Source organism: Nannobrachium achirus, assembly GCF_963921795.1.
Source record: "Nannobrachium achirus genome assembly, chromosome: 6".
NCBI lineage: Eukaryota > Metazoa > Chordata > Actinopteri > Myctophiformes > Myctophidae > Nannobrachium > Nannobrachium achirus.
The window spans coordinates 42,319,869-42,343,407 of record NC_137815.1 but is presented as its reverse complement, the minus strand read 5'-3'; the positions used below and the strand labels follow the sequence as shown (position 1 = coordinate 42,343,407).

General features: G+C 43.1%; 1 protein-coding gene across 12 annotated transcripts in view; it reads right to left on the bottom strand.

Annotated features, from left to right (window-relative positions):
• Positions 1 to 23,539, bottom strand: part of atp2b2 (ATPase plasma membrane Ca2+ transporting 2) — a gene marked incomplete at both ends in the record, with an annotated part of 130,661 nt that overhangs the window by 22,996 nt on the left and 84,126 nt on the right. For all 12 annotated transcript variants that reach the window (XM_080728577.1, XM_080728583.1, XM_080728588.1 and 9 more), the window contains 2 exons: positions 5,661 to 5,895; positions 6,658 to 6,899. In XM_080728577.1, coding sequence (XP_080584703.1) covers positions 5,661 to 5,895; positions 6,658 to 6,899 — 477 coding nt within the window. The remainder of the gene's footprint in view (positions 1 to 5,660; positions 5,896 to 6,657; positions 6,900 to 23,539) is intronic.

Genomic DNA, 23,539 nt, shown 5'->3' with positions numbered 1-23,539 from the left:
GTCCGTGCGTCCTCGCAGTTTGTGAGCAGCTAATCTCAGTCGCCGTTGGCCCGGTCGCTGCCAAAGTGAGCACACACATTCCCTGGATGCCAATCTAGAACCTCTGCCCTAAATTTTTCAAATGGGCCTTTTCTAGCGCCACCTAGTGGCCGATGTTTGCAAAACACATTTCTGTGCACTACTCTTACAGATTTTGTCCAAAAATCCTACAAATCGGTAGGCAGTATCTCGACAGTCATGTGATCGACACGGATCTGTCCGATTTTGCATATTCCATCCTGATTGGCTAAGATTGGCTTCCAAAGTTTGTAGGATTGAGCCGTTTTGAACAAAATGCCTCAAATCACAAACGCAAAGTGCAATTATCATGAAATCGCGCACACACGTTCCCTCATGGTGGCGCTATAACAGGCTGATTTGTGGTTTTACCTATAACTCCACCGATCAGTTTCAAACTTTGTAAGCGCACTCCCTAGAGGCAAAGGATAAACCTTTGCCCTGCATTTTTCACATCAGCCTTTTATAGCGCCACCTTTGGGCCGACTTATGTAAAACACATTTTTGGATATTAGGCTACTCCTTGAGATTTTATCCAAAAATTACGCAAATCGGTACACAGTATCTCTATAGTCATGTGATCAAGTCCGATCCGTCTGATATTTCATATTCCATCCTGATTGGCTAATATTAGCTTCCAAAGTTTGCAGGATTGCTCCGTTTTTGAACAAAATGCCTCAAATCATCAATGCAGCTTGCGATTACCGTGAAATTTGCCACACATATTCCCACTAGGTCAAGGAACAAATGCTACCTTTTTCACATTGGCCTGTTATAGCGCCACCAGCAGGTAGACATTAGCAAAACACATTTTTGGAACACAATGCTTCAAATCATGCATGCAGCGTCCGATTGCCATGAAAGATCTAAGGTGAAGAACATATGCCACCCTTTTTACATTGGCCTATTATACAGTAGCACCATCAGGACGCACGGCCTGGTGGAGACCTGTGCTCGGAAGAGCACTGCTTCTAGTTTGTCTTCATATCTTTCAAAAGACAGTATGGTAATTTGTGTACAGATTTACACTAAGTTTGAGTTTGAGTTTTTTTTTTGGTTAAATGAATACTCCTGAGTTTATGATTTCTTTTTATTTAATTTTTTACGCAAGATCAGTTTTAGAATAGAAAACAGATGCACTGAGTATGACTGCATGCACCATTGTGGATAAACATTAAAATGTTTTTATATAAATGTAACCTTCAGAGGTTACAGTAGCAACCTCAAGCTACAGGAGAAACCTCAAGCATCACAGCATACAGTGGGGAATATATATTGTTATAGTAGTTTGTTCACTAGCTTGTTTACTTGTGTTTTCAGTGGTAGAGTGGTTTGTATCCCTGTTTCTCTCAGTTTTTCTTCTTATCTAGCTCTGCGCAGATGCTTGTATAATGGTCCGCAGAGTGTGTGAGAGAAATACGGGGAAAGAGAGAGAGCAGAAGATGAAAGAGTCAAAGTAACAGAGAGAGAGAGAGAGAGAGATGGATGGATGAATACACAGGGACAGTGGAAATATCTAAAGGCTTTCAGTTGGTACCGAGCGGGAGGTCAGTTCCTCTACTCTACGCACACACCTCCCTGTTCTCCCTGATCTCTGCGTCTAAGTTGGAAATCTTATAGTGAAACTGTGAGGAAGTCTATCTTGTTTTCTCCAAAGTGTTTTAATGATGTAGGGAAGGTCAGGTGCAACTTTTTGAAATGTTTTTACATTCTACGCTTCAACACATAGACACAGGCGGGCTGGGAGGTGAAGCAGTGACGGAAGGAAGTCATCCTCCGTGACTGATAAAACAATATAATGCTGTTTTACAACCTCGTCTTCAGGGGCGGCTCCTTTATATGGGCTAGTGGGGCTTAGCCCCTCCTATCTTATGGGGGAAAAAAATATTTCTTAAAAAAAAAATGTTTTTTTTTTTGTTTTTTTTTCTTTCTTTTTTTTAGATGAGATATTTTTATATGCTGGTGGAACCTAAAGCAGTAACCGCATCAAAACGTTACAAAAAAAACACCAAATATGTCCAAAAGGGCTGAGTTCCTTTAGCCCAAGCCAGCTTCCATTGACTATCACTGAGGAATGATTGACAGCTTAGTGAGCTTACATGCCACGCCTGCTTCATACTCTTACCATTGTGGGGCTGATTTCTGTAAGCCCAAAGAACACGCCCAGTTCTGTGACATCACTGTGTGATTATCATTGAGCTGGGTGATTGACAGCTGGCATGCCACGCCTGCTTCATTCAGTCACCATTTGGGCTAATTTCATTTAGCCCGCAGGACATGCCCACTGCAGTTCCACGATGTGACTGGCTTTTAACCAATGACAAGTTTGTCTTGTTTGATGTCTGTGTTTGAGGAAGAGGAATCGCGGGACAATTCAAATGGACATTTTATCTACTTTTTAATAGATTTTGCTTGCTTTTTGGAGGAGACAGTGGGCCCAGTCATTCTAAAGGTATCGTGAATTTCATTTAGCTGACAAAGTTAAGAATGGTCGCTGCTTTAATAACATTGGAAATGTGCTGTGGACTAAGCTGCCTGTCTTTGATGTTGTTGTCAAGTTGTCAACGTGACTGCGTGCCTGTGTGCCTGTGTGTGTGTGTGCCTGTGTGTGTGTGTGTGTGTGTGTGTGTGTGTGTGTGTGTGTGTGTGTGTGTGCGCGTGCGTGTGTCTTTTTGTTTTGATTCGTGTCTGTACCGCGTTTGCGTCGGTACTGCTCGCAGGCTCGCACGCATGTGTGTGTCTGTTTGTTTTGATTCGTGTCTGTACCGCGTGGGTTCGTGTTGGTATCGCGCCAGTGGCGTCAGTTCAGCAAAAAGCTAAGGTATGGCAACATGACTAGTGTCTTGGGGCGCGCGTGCAAGACATCAGTCATGTTGCCATACCTTAGCAACAGGCATGATGAAAAGTACATTTTATTATTTCCCCCTGTAGCCAAGGTATGGGAGCTGCCATAGCTTGCTATACCCAATTGACGCCTCTGTATTTGTGTTTTGGTGCTTCGGTTTGTGTCGGTGGCGTGGCACGGTGAAGAGGGAGACAGTGTGTGTGTGTGTGTGTGTGTGTGTGTGTGTGTGTGTGTGTGTGTGTGTGTGTGTGTGTGTGTGTGTGTGTGGCACTTTAAAAGCAGTGATATGGAAAGGGAGACAGAGATTATTTTGTATCATTGCGACCGTAGGTCGCATTTACTACAGAAAGCTGCTCGAGGTGTCCGTGCGTCCGTCAGTCAGTCACACCTCACACGTCACACTTTTGCCCTGCTCATATCTCGGCCACCGTTGGCCCGATCCATGCCAAAATTTCCACACAAACTCCTTGCCTGCCAAACTACAACCTCCAAGGACCCCCAGAGTTCCAGGGACCCCCAGGTCCCTGGGGGACCCCCAGGTGTAAAAAAAATACCAAATGTGAAAAAATTACCAAATGACCACCCCAACGGGGCTGCTCACGGGGAATTCCCGGGGACCACCCACTCCTGGTGCTCCAGAACGGATGCAAAAGTGGTGGCGCCCCCAGTGGAGGACCCCCTGCCACTGCAGCTCACATAAAATGCCGTAACTCGGGCTAGGAGCGTCCGGGAGAGCCGGGGCCGGTACCTAATCGTCCGCCAAGGCAACGCGGACACCCCACCCCTCATTTCTCACATGGCCCTCTTCTAGCGCCACCTCCAGGCCGATTTTTAAAACACATTTTTGGCCACTGCTCCTACAGTTTTGGCCCTCAAATCACGGAAATCACTACACAGTATGTCTACACTCATGTCATCAACATGGATCCGGAAGTTTTTGGAAAAACACATTTTTGCCCTATTTGTGGAGATAAGTGACCTACGGTCGCTTATCTCCCGATTAGGGAGCCTTACTGGTTTAGGATTGTATTAATCCCATGGTTAAAATGATGAGTATTGTCAACTCCACCAATAATGATGATAGTTATCTGCACATACAAACATAATGTTCACTGGAGCAGTGGAACCCCTGTTTGTTGTGGGCACTTCTGTTCATGTGCATCTCTTGCTATAACAAAGTATAGATACAGTAGGCCTACAGTAGTGTCATTGCTGTAACTTGGTATCTGGAATGTGATGTTGCTGCAGGGTGAAATATGGCTAGCATATAGTATAATATGATGCTGCTGCTGCAGAGTGAACTATGGCTAGTAATAGTATATAGTATGATGGATTTCTTGATGTAGCAGAGTGGCTCACTGCCTCAGCCTGATGGCCTCAAAAGTCTAGTATTTCCCTCAGTACATAGAGATATCCCTTTGGATCAATGGTTAAGATATTGGACTTCCACATGGGATACCCGAGTTCGAATCCCGGGCGTTACATTAGCCCTACCATCCAAAATCACCAAGAGCCGTCACTGCTCGTCTTCCTTCATTTTGACATGACGTGCATTCCATGAGAGCCCTCCACCACACCCAAAGAGTGGGTGGAATTCTTTATCGTATGCGCTACTAAAGTTTTGCATGTACTGTACAATAGTCACAAGAATAGAGAAAATTAGGTAGAATATCACAGTTTACGAGTACGAGTCAGCAGATATATAGTATCAGATATAGAATATCTAACGCATAATGCCACAGATTATTTCTTTTTTTTACAGTCTGATGATATAGTCTTAGTATAAGTAGCATTTAGTGTGTTTACTCTGCATCACATTCAACCATCTACAAAATTCAAAATAGCTGCCATGGGACATAATGTTTATTCATAAAGTAACTTTAACTCATCCCTTTAGTGGTTTACATTGCTAAAACAATTAAATAAATAAATAAACTGACTTTAAAGTTACCATTGAGACCACTCAGATCAGATGCGATGCAGAATGCTGAACCGAACCTTTCCCATGTCCTATCATCAAACATGATGGCACTCACGCTCACAGATCCTACACAACAAGTACTTAAAGCCAACAAATCATTATTTCGAACGGTAAAGTAAATTATAATGCTTTGTGCCTTTTACTATCTTGTGTTCTTGATCATGCTAGTGTGGCGGAGAGAGTCGCAGCCCCAGCCTGAAGCCTCAAAACTCTAGTATCTGCTCTCATTCCATAGAGATGTCTCTTTGGTCTAGTGGTTAAGATATTGGACTTTCATGTGGGAGACCCGGGTTTGAAGCCGGGTAGGGAGGTTCGGATCACCTCCGTTACAATAGCTGTATTTTATACTTTACTATTCGGAAATTGCATTAAATCTGCGATTTCTGTGTTAACTCTATGGGCTTTTAGTAGGGTTTCCCCTTACGTTACTTCAGCACCAGGGGAATGCTGAGTGGGCGGGCTGTGAATAGGGCTAATCGCTTTTCTTCCCCTCAGTGATATATTGGTTCTACAACCAGAACTCCCTGGTAGACCTGGTCTTAAGTCCAGCTATTTCTGTATTAATTTCCCCTTCTAAACTGACGTCAGCACCAGAAAGTTGCTGAGAAATTTGCTGAGTGGGCGGGCCGTGAATAGGGCTAATTGTGAAAAGTAGTGGTGACAACAATGCCGAACCCATGCATGCACGCACACGCACAGGCACACACACACACACACACACACACACACGCGCGCGCGCGCACGCGCACACGCACACGCACACGCACACACAGGTACCTCTGGCCTGACAGGATCCTCTATCCCGACAACACAGATGGCCACCAGTTCACCAAGGATGCTGTTCTCATCGTCCCAATTGGGCTCGGGGTCACCGGGGAAGTCACGGTACGCCACGCAGATGGTCCTCAGGCCCTCGCACGCCATGGGCTCAATCACCTTCTTCACCATGTCGTCCTTGTCCCGTGGGCGGAACACCCGCGGTTCGCCCACCTCGTTCAGAATGCGACTGCACCTGCAGGCCAGGAGAAGGGCTTAGAATTCAGGGGTCTTCAACGTTTTCAGGCCAAGGACCCCTTAGCTGAGAGAGAGATGAAGCATGGACCCCCACTACATATCGTATAAAATTGTGTTGCAGATGTTCATCGATTTCCTATACAACTTAGAATTGTTTGATAGCACAGTAGGTTGGATTAATGTGTATTTTCATACGTTTATCCACTTGAACCGTCAATCCCTACTAGTCTGCTCTTTTTTCCCCTCTACACCAATCCTCTGTGTTCCACTAAGAATGCGGATGCTAGGGTTCAAATGATTAATGTAAAAAACATGATCCTATCACACAAAGATTTGGTGGCCCCCCTGTAGTAACTCTGAGGACCTCCTAGGGGTCCCGGACCCCTTGTCGAAGACCTCTGGCTTAGATTGACACCAGACCACGGTTTCATTTCATCGTTGTCAAGTGGAAACCTGGTATGTCCAAAGCCGATCTCCAAGCTCACAACGCGTTTCATCACGATGCGTTGTGAGATTGTAATGTACGTATAGGCTATACCAAAAACATTTGAAAACACTGGTTAGGACCTCAGATGTAACCATGCATAAAGTTTTTGTTTGACACAAAGTAATTTATATTTGACATAAAAAATACACATAAATTGAGTTTCTTTCAAATTCCTTGGCATCTATTGTTATCTATGACGCCAATTATGACCACACAGATATGCTCTAAAACTGTGAAAAACATGTTTTTCATATCACTTTCCACTTGACTCACTTCTTGAGGACGATCTCAGAGGCTCCCTTGCTGTACATGCGGAAGTTCCCGTCTGGCAGTTTGACAACGGTGCTCATGGACTTCCTGACAGAGTTGAAGGTGTAGACCTTGTAGAGCTTCTCCTCTGGGAGCTGGTTCCGGATGGGCTGGTAGTCTCGCTTCAGGTCCAACACCAGGCCCAGCAGGCCACACTCTGTCTTGTTACCGACCTGCTTCGGTAGACCACCTTCCTTATCTGGGGGCTGGAGAAAAGGAAGGATTTTATGCTTCATTTCAGATACAGTGTAGAGAGACAGACAAATCTTAATGTTTTGCCAATTATTTGGGGGCCCACTTAAAATATCCTCAAAGCCCACCAGTGGGCCCAGGCCCATGCCCCCTATTATCTTTTCTATTGACAACAGGGGAAGTGTTCTAAAGTGCAGTGCAGTGAGTGTAAGGCTATATAGCAGCTAGTGATAATGAAGCAGCGAGCAGGTTGCTGTGTGTGGGAGGGAACAGCAGATGAAGATGCTTGCATTTCAGATATACGGTTCAACAAGTTCCAAACTGTCAAAATAGCTCACACTGGAGTATTAATATATGATATATTTATTTGAAACAAAATAAGAGTACAAGTTCTTAGTTTATGTTTTGCTTTCTTTTACTACAAATGCATCATGAGACCAAGAGTAGCCAATGAAGAATAACTGTCTCTTTGTTATTTTCTTTGACTGCTCATATCAAAATCCCCTCTGATGTTCTGTTTTTGCTATTCCTAAATTAACAGCCCATGCTCAGACGCCCAAGAAAAATCTAAAATGTAATAATAAGAATAATGAATAATACATAGTTAGTTACAATAATAGTTACAATTGCTACTGTATTTGGTCCTACAGCAATGATTTCTTTCATGTGTATACCTCTGAGAGAAATGTTGCGTGTGAAGTGTATGTGATGTCTGTCTCATCGTCTGTCTTTGAGCATCTGAGTCGCTTCACTATCAACAATTTATTTGAGAAGATCAGTGTGCGTGTGTGAATGTGTGCATGTGTGCGTGTGTGTGTGTGTGTGTGTGTGTGTGTGTGTGTGTGTGTGTGTGTGTGTATGCGTGTCTAGCCAGCCTGTGGAAAAGCTCTTGGCGTTGCCATGGTAATACAGTGCAAAGCACACTTCGGGGGAGTGACGTGGAAAGCAGAGGGTGCGCTTCACTCTTACACATCACTTAAAGCACTGACTTGAACGATGTTCTCAACCTGTGGGCCGTGAGGATATTGCAAGACTATGATTTTACTGCTATATAATATAACATTCTGCTGGATAAACTGGACGACAGGGGCATTTCTGCCTAATAGACCCCAGGGACAGTCATTTGGGATCAATATAAGTAGGAACGTAAGCCTATTATTTAGTGGGGAGTTCAACTGAGCCAAGACGGAAAACACGATCAACTGAAAATTTATATTTAAAATAAACACACTCTGAAAATGCACGCAGCAGTGAATGTACGTACTTAGTTACTTTCCACCACTGCTGCTGACTTAGAACTTCTCTTTCAGCCTCCATTTGTACCTCACAGGGTTCTTATTCAACTAGCATCTTACTGTCATCTTCTGAGCCTCACTCACTATACTGTAACTCTCTACCTAACATAATACACTGTCAGTGCCATGCAGAGGGGAAAAAATTGCATTAGTATAGAAAGATCATGACAATTCAAAATTTTTATCCATTTCATTAAATAGTATTTAATGAAATGTATTTAATAAATACATCTGTTTCCATTTCAGTCATTGAACAAACCTGATTATACAGAATTTGCCCTGAAGTGACGGCACTCTACAGTGCTGACTTATACTGTACCTACACAGAACGCTCTGAGATAGTAGCACACTTCCTGATGTCTTTTTGTGTCATTTTAGCATTCTTCGGGTTGATTGTCCTCTAAAACAGATGTGTACCAGTAAAATAACTCAAGTTTCTTTTCTCGAATGGTACCGTGTACAAGACAATCTTGGTACACAATGTTATTGCATCAATCAATCAATCAATCAATCAATCAACAAATCAAAATGTATTTATACTGTAGGACAAGTTAACTACAGTATCAAATACAACTCCAAGTGCTGAACTTACATACAAGTACAAGGTGTAAATAGTGTAAGGGTAAAAAAACATGAAAACCAGTAAGACTCCGTAATCGGGAGATAAGCGACCGTAGGTCGGTTATCTCCACAAATAGGGCAAAAATATGTTTTTCCAAAATCTTCCTGATCCATGTTGATGACATGAGTGTAGACATACTGTGTAGTGATTTTCGTGATTTTAGGGCAAAATCTGTAGGAGCAGTGTCCAAAAATGTGTTTGTAAAAATCGGCCTGAAGGTGGCGCTATATGGGACAGATTCATGTTGATGGGATGAGTGTAGACATACTGTGTACCGATTTGCGTGATTTTAGGGCAAAAATTGTAGGAGCAGTGTCCAAAAATGTGTTTTGCAAGAACTGGCCTCATGGTGGCGCTAGAAGAGGGCCATGTGAGAAATGAGGGGTGGGGTCTCCGCGTTGCCTTGGCGGACAAATAGGTACCGGCCCCGGCTCTCCCGAACGCTCCTAGCCCAAGTTACGGCATTTTATGTGAGCTGCAGTGGAGGGGGTCCTCCACTGGGGGCGTCACCACTTTTGCATCCGTTCTGGAGCAGCAGGAGTGGGTGGTCCCCGGGAATTCCCCGTGAGCAGCCCCGTTGACCTGGGGGTCCCTGGAGCTCGGGGGTCCTTGGAGGTTGTAGTTTGGCAGGTAAGGAGTGTGTGTGCAAAATGTGGCATGGATGGGAGCAACGGTTGTGGAGATATGAGCAGGGCAAAAGTGTGACGTGTGACGTGTCACTCACGGATGGACATTTTTTTACACCTGGGGGTCCCCCAGGGACCTGGGGGTCCCTGGAGCTCCGGGGGTCCTTGGAGGTTGTAGTTTGGCAGGTAAGGAGTGTGTGTGCAAAATTTGGCATGGATGGGGGCAACGGTTGTGGAGATATGAGCAGGGCAAAAGTGTGACGTGTGACGTGTGACGTGTGACTGACTCACTCACTCACTGACGGACGGACGGACGGACAGCCGGTGGAGGTTTTGGTAGTAAATGCGACCTACAGTCGCAATTAATACACAAAACATTATAGCTGAATGGTTAGGGAGCGAATGACATGGGAGAGGAATTCTGCTGCGTTTTCCTTTTTTGGATCAGGCCCACTTGAAAATCGGCCATCCATTAAGTTGTCAGATGGGTGGGCCACATGCATTTTCAGAGCATGTTTTTATTTTATTTTAATGATCAGTCAATGGACGATTTTTTTATCAATGGAACCAACGTAAATAAGTAAGCCTTGCCGAGCCATGAGGCCCTTAGGGCAGGAGCCTATCTCCTGTTTCTGTAGCGTGAGGCAGCTTGATGTACAAGTACACCCCCTGGACATGACGCTAGTACAGTATGTCGCAGGGACTTACCCCCAATCCAACCCTTGATGCTGAGTGCCAAGTAGGGATTGAACCCCGACCTCCCAATCTCAGGGCGGACACTCTAACCACAAGGCCACTGAGCTGGAACCAACGTAGCATAACTGAACTGTGACATTTTTTAATATCACACATTATTCAAGATATACAGTGTTTTTTTGTTTGTTTTTATATACATTATATATTATTACAATCTTAGTGTTTTGCCAATTATTTGGGGGCCCGCATTATCCTCACGGCACACCAGTGGGCCGCGGTCCACATCTCTGTTCTACATGCAGCGTGTCCCCGGTTCAACTCCCGGGCCGGACAGACCGTTACGGTGTGTTTTCCCTGCTCTCTGTCCTCATGGCCTGTCTCTCTTCACTGTGACTATCTGAATGAAGCATGAAAAGCACACACAAAAAGCACAGTGATTTTAATTTGGTTTAAACAGATAAATGCTGTCATAAAAAATCTGACTTCTTCCAGCTAAGGCTTTTATCAAAGGTCAAGTCCTTTTCATCTTTCCCTGATTGTGAAAGGGTAATGCCCTTTATATTGCGGTTAGTCAGGCTTCACTCATGCAAACGGTTGGTCCAAAAGTATTCTTATTCTCTGGGAATCTTGAATAGGCAAAATGACTAAATTGGGAGAAAAAGAGAAACTGAAAAATGTAAATATGGAGTGACTTTTGTCATATTGCGTCTTTGGTGGTCAATGAGTTAAAGTCATCAAATCAGTGAATAAAGAAAGGTATGCCTACCCTTATACACTACATGAGTAGATAGAAGAAGTTATTATCTGTATTCGGTTCCCCCATAGCTGGGGTTTGCTACTTTACTGTGCTGTCATTATTCACACAAAGCCCTATCGCAGCAGGGTGTGGTTTCTCACTCCACGAGCATGACATAATGTGCAACATAGTAGCTGTGTGAATATTGTAAAATTGCTTGACAACAGGATTGATATTCTTCTGAGCTTCCTACCTAGATTAGATTGAAGAGGGACGATTGACATTTCTAACGTTTAGATTTTGAATCTGCTGCTGTTTTTTCCCATTTGGTCAGCAAGTTTCTGTTTTAGCAATGCAGTTAATCAAATTAATGTCTTGCTGGCACTGTTACTGTAGCACTCATCCACAAGTGGGGCCCGTTAACCACACAAGCTTAGGATGAAGGATGTTAATGAGATGCTTATATGAAAGCTTGAATGCAAGAGCATTTAACATAATATAAGATAAACCTATTGACGAAATTCAGGTGTCATATCTGCCACAGCAGTGATAATGAAACACACAGTCTAGAACCAAACCAAGATACAAAAGAATAAGGATAAAGATGAAATACTGAAATCTACACTATCTGTTATTTCCCAAAAGTAGTCCATACCCATCCGGGATATTCACACCCAAGTATGTGCTGAGTCTGGGTTACAGTATGCGTTGTGCACAGTATTTCAGGGATGGCAAGTAATTTTTGTGTACTTGGTACCTGCAACAGTACCAACACACACACACACACACACACACACACACACACACACACACACACACACACACACACACACACTCAGAAGGTTCATGCTGCTCACTACTGCCGCCTTCAGCTCTGCTATTGGCAAATGAATCCAATAAATAAAACATACACATACTGTAGGTCTGTATATTGTTCACTGGCAAACTTCATTAGCCTAATTTGTTATTGTTGGTGCTCTGTCAGGGTTGAACTAGCCTTACATTAAGAGTCGCAATTGCAGTTTTGCCGACCATGCCCCCGAACTGTCTGTATAAACGGTAAGACGCTCCCTGCAGCCGTAAAAGCCACAATGCGGAAGCCACTGCAGGTGCAACTTAATGTAAGGCTAGGGTTGAACTGTGCTGCTAAATTGGCTGAGCGCTGAGGAACTGTCCATGGTACTGAAATTGTCACTCACTCCCACTGGCACTGTGGAGAAGCAGTTTCTAACAGTAATGTGATGCGCAGAGTGCAGAGTTTTGGCAGGGAACTCAGTAGCCTCGCGTAGCCAGGCTTACTCATCTCCGAAGAGAAAAGCCTGGTGACAATAGAAAGCAGAAAGCGTTCAACTTCCGCCGTAGGAATTTCACCGGAAGCTGTATTGTTTTCACAGTGCGGTGCTCCTGCAAACGTATTCCCTGCACGAAATTAACTCTGGTCTACGTCACCTGCTCCTTCGGTTGCGCTCGCAATAAACAATATACAAACAAAAACATTGATTCAGGCGATATTACACCTATTAAGAGTGAGTTAAGAGCTACAATCTATTTTAGTTTTTTCGCTGGGGAATGTAAACAGACCCGCACCGCATGACGTAACTTCCGTTAAACGCAGACTTCCGCTAGAAATCTTGGAACACACCGGAAGGCATATTGTCTACAGGGTGGGAACTCAGTGCAGTTGCTGCTGGCCGACCATTGGTCGGTCTCAGAAGCATGCTTCTATTCTCAACCAATCACATACTCACATCATAATAGAGCACCCTATTTAAATGGGGACGTTGCATTGCTCAGTTCTTGCTTGCTGTTAAAACTTGGTGTTGGGTGAAATAATCCGCCAAGGGCTTCTGACAGTACGCAAGGCTTCCCCTCCCCTACTGGGCGGGGCTTCTGGTGGGGTTTCCTTCTTTTTACAGGGGTTGGGCATAGTCCGATTCTAATACAGACCGAATGCCCCATCTCGGCACCGACCTCAGTGGCTTAGCTCGCTAATCATTAGACCCAATCCACACCTCACGGATTCGCATCCCGCTTGTGCAACAATTTGTCTGGCCACAGCAGACACCTTTTTTTTTGCCGATAAAGTAGTTATTGACCATGACGGAGGCGCGCCGTCTCAAGCGACCTTGATCCACGTGAGACACCGCCGAGCGAGCTAAAGTGTGTCGAGCTTTGCGAAGGTCGCTTGAGCCATAAATACTGTTGTGGGGACTGCTTTTGCGACACTCAAAGGGACTAGTGGGTTGGGCTGCTGCATGCAAGTCGTGGTGGCTCCTATGTCTGGCAGAAGCCCTTGCCGAATGACTTCACCCGCGTGCTTAAAACTTGCTGCTCACCCTCCACAACCCCAGCTGCCACCTGTCGTTTTGGATCTACGTTGTACTGGGGGATTCTGAGTCCCTTATTGCCTGGTAGGGAGATGTAATGTGTTTTCTCAGAGAACCTAAATTAAAAGCAGATCCAATTCATCGCCAAACCAAAAATAAATATATTTCTCTTTTTATATTCAATAAAAATATGTTATCCATTCTTCAGTCAAGACTGTACCTTCTGTATGGACGACAAGATTCCTTATGATAGTGTGTTAACATTTTAAGTAAGTCTAGTAATACTGTGTAGGTATACCGGTATGTTTTTTTTGCGACTGACTTGTCTGCTAGTGCCTTGATTGATAGCCTAATGTAATTGTGTTTTCATTGTTTGTGGACGGTGCATAATTTTACATCATGATGTCTGGCACATCATTGTGTTTATGGGCTACATGCCATACAAGAGCATTTGTTATATACCGGTATCTAGTGGTGTTTAAAAATAAAGTGCCTCCCATGAAAAATATAAACCGCCCTGCTGATCTAGGTCTGGCGCCGGCACTGCCATCAACTATTTATTTAATATATTAGTGAGAACAATACCGCAGACCTATCGTCCCATGTGGCCTGTGAGGTTAATCAGTTCAACAAAAAAAACTCTTATTCTGTTAATATCTCTTATTTACACCAATAGCTGTTCTTGTGAAGCACTTTTGTTGTTATTGGTGAAGTACAGTATTACATACTGTATTAAGAAAAGCTAAAGCTATTTCCATTCGTTCGAATGAGACATAGACCGTCCCCACAGCAGGACATGTACACAAGCAGCCAGCCTGTATAGTGCAGCTTCACCGCTGAACACCACATTGTGATTTGTGTCGCTTCATTTACAAACTGCAGACATAGTAGCTTACTATTGACAGCTAAAGATTGGACAGAGGCCACACAGTTATGCCGAGAGTAGACTGTCTTGCATTAACATTAATTCAAGATTATCACAATGAGGGATTTCCCTTCACAGCAGTGGTTCTCAAAGAGAGTTCCAGGGACCCCAGCTAAATTTGTTAGCCACTTCTCCCCCTTTCAACCATATCTTCATAAGGACAGTGGACAGTTCAGAAACCTGCCTACCAATGACATAATTAGCAGATTTGGTCATTTTCAACATTTGTTTTATCCATGCAAGGCTTCTTCAGCATGCAAGAGAAAAGCTGTAGTTTCTAATAGCTTGGAATACCCTTTGATGATGTCAATGGTATACATATTTCTGAACAGTCCATAACCCACCAATGAGATGCAGAGCAAGAAGAGGGAAATTGTGCTTCTAATTGTGCATAGTTCTAATGAGCATAGTGAGGACCAAATATGAAGAGAAGGTTGATAACGGGTGAAGTGCTACTAAAAGTGAAGTGCTAAAAAAAAAACTATTAATCGATCAATTCAGGCTTTTGCAAATCCCGCCCCATTCTGCCCTGTTACTATGCTGGGACATTAACCCTGGGCAGATTGTTTTTATAGTGGCAGTGAATGGGATTTTTTTTTTTCATAGCCTCATTATTGCAATTTAAAGTATCAAAGGAAAAACATCTAGGTGATATTAATAAAAAGGGAAGACAAAGATACAGTAGTTACATTGCAAAACAGGGGGTTTCCCCGAAAATATATGTTTTAATTTGTTTAATCCCAGTGGGACAGAATCACTATTGCAGATTCTTTTATAGTGGAAGTGGATGGGATTTTTTTTTTCGTCATAGCCTCATTACAGCTATATAAAGTACCAAAAAAAACACATCTACGTGATATTAATAAAAAGGGAAGAAAAAGGTACAGTAATTACATAGCAAAACAGTAATTTCCCCCCGAAAATATATGTTTTAATTAGTTTAATCCTCTGGATCAGAGAGAGAATAGAAATAGAAAAAGAAAGCGCATTGCATCTTGGGTAGGAAGAGGAGAACTATAATCTGTTCTCCTCACATAATAGGCTGGCTTTTCGTAATTCTGCCCATTTAAAATATATGTACCCAATCGTAACTAGTTAGACCATTGATAAGGTCCATGTGAACTAGTTTGTTGAAGCTTATTCATTATGATGAGCGAGATCGCCCCCTACTGCCGCGGCCGTACTGGACGAAGGTCGTGCTCCGCACTGCGGACAGTTGCTGAAAGCCTGAAACAACATTCTCCACTGCACAAACTCCACCCCCGATAGCAAAAAGTGAATGGTTTTTTCTGGTTGGCCAGTCAGGGAGTCTCAGGGACCAATCAGAAGGCTGACAAACGGTGAATTGAACCTCTTTAACCTTATCTTATACTTTGGTTGTTTTAAAATATCTGCTATTTTCCAAAAGTCTTGAGACAACCTTGAGAAAGCTTGAATGATTTTGAAAACAACGCAAATCTTCTCTTATGGGGTCCCTCCCCACCCCGGCATCATTATTTTGCAGATGGGAGCCTTCAGCCAAAATACATACATTTGGGGCTCTACAGCACCTTAAAGGTGATACACCATGAAAATTCACCTTTCCTATTTTAAAACCTTTTTTTGGGGTCCCACTAGCACCTTCTATCCTCACAAAGTCCCATTTCAGACCGTTGTGTCTTTCTCTGGTTTTGGGATGGTGGAGGTTAAAAGCAAGCAATTTAGCCTCAAACCTTTTGAAAAACGTTTTTGGGACATAAACAATATGACATAAATACTTTTTAAATGCATGGTGTATCACCTTTAAGATGGAGGCAATGTGATCTGGTATTTGTGAGTTTGAGAACACAGCAGTGAGGTACTTGTATGTGAAATCTCATGAATCATTAAAAAGCCAATCAGGCTGCCACCATGCCTTGTTTGCCTGGTAATTGGACACATCTGGTTAATGTTAGGCTGCGTGTCTCACTGCCACAGACAAACAGGACCATGAATACTTCATACAGTGTTTGAGAAAAATAATAATAATATAATTAATCCCTTTTCTTAATGAGCAAAGATTACATTATGTAGACCATGTTATGGAGAGACCATGCCTGTCGTTGGTTAATGAGCAATGATGCTGTTGGTCTCATCTGTGTTGTTTGGGAAGCGTTAGGGAGAACCTGGTGCCTTACTGTAGCCTCGGATAAACATAAAATAAATAAATGTGGGTGATGGGCCGATAAGAGTGGAGAAATAGATTCTGTTCAGAAATGCCTGCAAAGAAGAATATCGCCTGGGTTTCACTAAATGTAAACAAGCACCTGTGACCCAATGGATTCTATGCAGCTATTATTTAGTCAATGTCTTGTGAATACTTTTTCATTGGTTAAATAAACCCCACAGACAGACTTAAGCCCCTTCAACCTGACATCCAAAACATATAAATAGTGAAAAGCATATCTGCAGTCTACAGTCTCACAACGCGTCATGTTGCAACAGGTTGTAAGCTTTTCCTTGACACTGTCAGACAATGAGGTATAAAATGCAGCATTCATTTATGAAAAACCTTTTGATTCAACGTGTCTACCTGACAGCGACGATATGGTATGAACTCTAAATCAATGTCAATGTGAGATCCTAATAACACGATCGACTCTCGCTTCACAGTTCGAGGTTCAGAACATAGTCAATATTTTGACATCTGACATCTTTCCGTGTAGACTATGCATTCAGGCTACTCACCTCAGAGAACTGTAGGGTACGAAATAATGGATGCATGCATGGTTCTAACTAGCTCAGTGGGAAGAATGTGATCTGATTTCCACTGAGGTTACATGTACACATTCAATACTGACAGCACTGCAAGGTGCTTTTGCGTTGGGTAAGAAACTTTCAGCTATGTCATTTTTACCCCTTTAAAATGTCACCGGTACTTCTCTGCCGATGTTGCGCCATGTTTCCGAAATAACGAAAACCAGAATAAAAACAAAAACAAAAAATTTTAGTTAAAAAAAATAAAAATTAGACTTTACAAAACAACGATGACTAACTGAAACTGTATTGCATGTTTACAAAATGTATTAAGCAAACCTGCTTTAGAAACTAAATAAAACTACCTGAAAATAGAAAAAAAATATAATAATAATAATTATAAACAAATGAACATTTCCAAACTATAATAACCTTAATGGCAATCAGCTGTTCAGCTCCAATTGAAAGAAATGTTGATGTTTCAGTTTTTTACTTTGATATCAGATGTATGAAGGACAGGGGTTGGCTGACACTGACAGAGAGACAAAAGACAGAGAATGAATGAGACAAGCAGCAGGACTGAAAAGGACAGGAAGAGATAATAAATATACCAGATTGGTGTCAAAACAACTGCAGTTAGCTCTCTGAGATAACCCTTAGCTCCACTGGTGCAAAGTAACTATATTTACTCAACTATTGTAGTTGACTTTAGTAGTTACTTTGTATACAGTATTTAGATAACCTAAAACATATTAACCACTATAAGGCCCATTCCCACTGGGCCAGATAACAGATAAAAAAATCTCTTTCTCCAGATATTTTTCCATTGAAGTGGATGGTAGATACAGACAGATATTTTTTTTTTTATCTGTGACAGATATATATTTTTTTATCTGTATCTACCATCCACTTCAATGGAAACATATCTGGAGAAAGAGATTTTTTTTATCTGTTATCTGGCCCAGTGGGAATGGGCCTTAAGCCTCATTTCGCTATTTGAAAATAGCCGATCGGCAAGCTCACAACCCGTCGTAATGTGACACGTTGTGAACTTAGACAGTACTTTTACTTTGGTACTTAAAGTATATTTAGATAGCATTCATCAAATACAAGCCTTGTACTTGTAACAAGTGTATTCCTACATTGTGTTATTGTGGTATTTGGTGGTATTGAAGTGAAAAAATATGAGTAGGCCTACTGATGTACTGAGAAAAGAGTAATAGTAACTCCTCTACAATGATGACGTGGGTCTCTACGCATGGTAGTGTGGTAGCTGGCATGGGATGCCCTGAGCTGGCACCAGCAGCACTCAGGCTGGGCGTGTCTTGGCCTGGACATGACTAAGGACCAGCTGCCCTCTCCCTTGGTCCTTGGGTGATCCCACAGGCAAGGACATATGCCACGGGGCATCTGGCACCCTAACTTCCTGTTTCCACCTGGGGGCCCTCGATCCTTTTAATCCTCCTCCTCACTTCGATCCCTGCATCTCCAATCCTGCGCTCTCGATTTAATTTGCACATTCATGACCCCCGTCTCATGTTATATCCTCACATAAGCTGCCTGCCTTCCTGTTTGTTATTACTTCTTCTTCTTGTCTTTAAGCCCCGATTCATGATGGTGTCATGGAACAAAAGTAGCCGATCGATAAGCTCACAACGCTTCGCTGATGTGACGCTTATAAATCGTACATTTTTGGTCTGTGCTGCCGTTGTGTGACGGAGGGAAAAAATTACGCCTCACACCAAGCACAATGACGATAACGATAACAATGTTAGTATCCACACTGATGAATGACACATTCTGTAAACAGTAGCACCAAACACGTTATGTGAGCATGTATCAAAGCCCACAGGGAGAGAGGGAGAGAGAGAGAGACAGATAAAGAGGGAGAGAGAGATTTCCATTTCAGTGGCGCTGAAAGACGCATGCAATAGCATATATGAATAATTTGACTCTAATTGTTCATTATAATGAGGCAAGATAGCTGTACCTGTCCTGAGGTAATGGTATTATGCAATTCATAATCATCTCCTCAACTCTGTTACCAGCCGCGCCTGCTGGCCTAGTGGTCCAGGCGCATACCACCAGTTCCAGTATAGGCTCTGTGCAGCCTGCAGCGAGTTGTGAGTTCGAATCCCTCTCCCAACGAATTTTCTCCCCATCTCTCTCTCCCTGTTTCCTGTCTATTCACTGTCCTTTAAATATCTTTAAAAAAATATTCAAAAAAACAAACTTTCCGAGGGTGAGTGAGACCGACTGCATCCCAGATGTATTGAATGTATGTATGAATTTTGAATGGCTGTCAATGTTTCTATTGTTCTTAAAAATCGCTCTGAAAGTGAACCAATTGATAATTTTCACCACCGTCGCTGTCAATTTTTCTAGAACAATTTTTCAGACGTCAGTTTTATCGTTATCGGTATAGTTACCGGGCTCGTTGTGAGCAGTGCTCTTCTCTCCCTTCTTCCCTCTGATTGCATCTCTGATCCCTCACGCTCTTCCAATCACCTCCCTCCTTGCCTCACCCTCTCTTCTATCAACAACCCCCCCCCCCCATTTCTTTCTCACTATTGGATCATCCCTCCCCCCACCACCCCAAGGCTTGTCCTCGTCTTCCCTCTCCCCAACGTCTCTCTGCATGTAGGAGTGATGCGTGATGTCCTGCAGCTCAACATGACTGTGGCTGCAGCCTGCGAGGCTCGCTGAGGGACAGTAATGACCAGGCTTCAGCCTGGAGGCTGGCTGAAGGACAGTAATAATACAGTCTTCCGGTTATCAGATGATGAGGCCACTTGTCACGCCAGTGTGGCGTCTTCTTCTCTCCACTGCTCATCACACTGTCTCCCTTTTAACCTCTTGTGTTCCCATTCTATCTCTTTGATCCTCTCCCCTTCTTTTTTACCTTCCTACTGTATTTCCCTGTCCTCTTCACCTTTGGCTCGATCTCCACCGCAGACTTTGCTCTGTGGTAACGTCACGTCACATAGGCCACAAAGCCTCCTACTCTAGAATTCTACAAAGCTGCATACGGGTAGTATATATCGGTTGGTGCCACTTTGGAATCATTCCCAAAATAACACATTTTATGGCTGAAGTGAATCATTTTGGAAGAGTAGGCCTACAGTATAAGAGCTCTTGGTTTCCGCTCTTTTTCTGCTCATCTGTTAACGCAAAGTTATTTCTGCTCGATACCAATCTGGGAACCCATTTGTTAAAATAAAGAAAAGAAACTCATGCTTTACTGTTGACTTTGCAAGTGACAAATACAGAACACTGTGGAACACGTAAACACTGATATCAGGTACTTTTTCTATCCGCCGGTCAAACCGGTAGTGAACTCTTATAACCCCAAACCTGGGCGACTGGAGTTCAAGGTCACCAGCTCCATCTATAATACTGTAATAATACTGTGACTTTACAACTAACGTTTTTACAGATTCTGTTAGCTGAATCTGTCTTGAGGGACTAGCTCTACACCAGATCAGAAAACTGCAAAAAGAGCACACACACACACGCGCGCGCGTGCGCACGTCCAGAAACAGAAAGCTACAGAACGCAGCTCATTATGATCACAAATGAAAAGCCACAAAGTGGCATCTTCCATTGCCCCGGCGCTGATATCTTTATACAATGTACAGTACATGTACTGTAGATCACCACAAATTGATCTGACTAGAGGTTCGCGGCCCTTCGGGCCGCTCACATCTAGAGATCGCGCCTGCTTCGCAGGCGCTCACAGCTACGTTGCAGCAGTGATCCACCCACTTCCATCCATCCATCTACATCCATCCATCCACATCCATCCATCCATCCATCCACACATCCATCCATCCATCCATCCATCCACATCCATCCATCCATCCATCCATCCACATCCATCCATCCACATCCATCCATCCATCCACATCCATCCACATCCATGCATCCATCCATCCACATACATGCATCCATCCACATCCATCCATCCACATCCATCCATCCATCCATCCATGCATCCATCCATCCATCCATCCATCCATCCACATCCATCCATCCATCCACATCCATCCATGCATCCATCCACATCCATCCACATCCATCCATCCATCCATCCATCCATCCATCCATCCGTCCATCCATCCACATCCATCCACATCCATCCACCCATCCACCCATCCACATCCATCCATCCGTCCATCCACATCCATCCATCCATCCACATCCATCCATACATCCATCCATCCATCCATCCATCCATCCATCCATCCACATCCATCCACATCCATCCATCCATCCATCCATCCATCCACATCCATCCATCCACATCCATCCATTCACATCCATCCATCCATCCATCCATGCATCCATCCACATCCATCCATCCATTCATCCACATCCATCCATCCATCCATCCACATCCATCCATCCATCCATCCATCCATCCATCCATCCATCCATGCATCCATCCATCCACATCCATCCATCCATCCATCCATCCACTTACTGTACTGTACTTTACTGTACTCTACTGTACCTTACTGTACTGTACTGTACCTTACTGTACTGTACTTTACTGTACTCTACTGTACCTTACTGTACTGTACTTTAATGTACTCTACTGTACCTTACTATACTGTACTTTAATGTACTCTACTGTACCTTACTATACCTTACTGTACTGTACTTTAATGTACTCTACTGTACCTTACTATATCTTACTGTACTGTACTTTAATGTACTCTACTGTACCTTACTATACTGTACTTTAATGTACTCTACTGTACCTTACTATACCTTACTGTACTGTACTTTAATGTACTCTACTGTACCTTACTATACCTTACTGTACTGTACTTTAATGTACTCTACTGTACCTTACTTTACCTTACTGTACTGTACTTTAATGTACTCTACTGTACTCTACTGTACCTTACTGTACTGTACTTTAATGTACTCTACTGTACTCTACTTTACCTTACTGTACTGTACTTTAATGTACTCTACTGTACTCTACTTTACCTTACTGTACTTTGCTGTACTCTACTGTACTCTACTTTACCTTACTGTACTTTGCTGTACTCTACTGTACCTGACTGTACCGTATTGTACTGTACTTTGCTGTACTCTACTGTACCTGACTGTACCATATTGTACTGTACTCTACTTTACCTTACTGTACTTTGCTTTACTCTACTGTACCTGACTGTACCATATTGTACTGTACTTTGCTGTACTCTACTGTACCTTGCTGTACCGTATTGTACTGTACTTTGCTGTACTCTACTGTACCTTGCTGTACCGTATTGTACTGTACTTTGCTGTACTCTACTGTACCTTGCTGTACCGTATTGTACTGTACTTTGCTGTACTCTACTGTACCTTGCTGTACCGTATTGTACTGTACTATGCTGTGCTGTACTGTATCTTACTGTACTGTAATCTACTGTATCTTACTGTACCTCTCTCTCTCTCTCTCTCTCTCTCTTCTCTCTCTCTTCTCTCTCTCCTCTCTCTCTCTCTCTAACCCCCCCCTTCCCTCTTGAAACCCGATACCTTCGTGATGATAATGACAAACTCACTCTACAGAGGATTGCGCAATAGGTATTGCGAAATAAGCATACAAACACAAACTGTACGGTAAATATGCATTTTGAAAAGATGACACTAAGTGGATTACGTTCAGCATAGCATGCAGTATATATTTCTGTAATAATGGCGACTTCCAACACGACCGAATGTCGGGAACCGCCGAACAAAATCTGTCTTTCCGTTCTTCATATGGTAGTAAAGATGCTTCATAAACTGCAGTTCTACAAGTCAACCACCCACATGTTTCTGTGTATGTATGCTTGTGTATACAGTGTGTGTGTGTGTGTGTGCGTGCGTGCGTGCGTGCGTGCGTGCGTGTGCACGCGCCTGACCGGAGTGATGACCTGAGCAGGTGGTGGAGGCAACATGGGACTGAGTGGTGCTGGGAGCGCATGTACACGCATGTGATCCACACACCATCACCCTGGGTGTCAGTATGGCTATGGCAGAGTGTGTGAATGGCGTTCAATGTGCACGTGATGTGCTGTGTGAGTCTGTGGGTGTCTGTGTATGTGCTTGCACGTGCATTGCTCCATGCATACTGTACATGCATGTGCGTGGGTGAATCTCTGCATACTGTATGTGAATGTATACTTCTAAATTATGTCAACTGCAATCGCCACCTTCAGCTCTAGGCTATTGATGGTGAATGAAATTAATAAATAATACATTCTCATAGGCCTACTGTATTTTAGTTGATAATTATGCCCTGGCGAAATTCATTAGTCCTAATTATTGTTGTTGTCAGGGTTGAACTGTGCTGTTAATTTGGATGAGTGCTAAGGACCTGTCCCTCTGCGGAGACATCTTTTTTTTCCTTCTTACTATTCCTCCCACAATGGAGGTGCCAACAAGTCTACTAATAAGCATAATAAGTGCTTGGTGCCTCAACTTGTCAGCTATAGTGCTTTGATTGTTTCATTTTACGCTCACATATTGTTTTGTGGTGCATGATTGCGTTTATGGGCTACGCAACATATTGTATTAGAGCCTATCTAGAGATGTTTCCCCCATGAAAAATATATAAACCCCTGCTGATCGCAGTCTGGCACTGGAACTGTGTATAATTATACTATATATAATGCATATCGTCTCTGTCGCAGTGAATGTCTAAAACCATTCCTTTCTGCTTTATTATTATTTA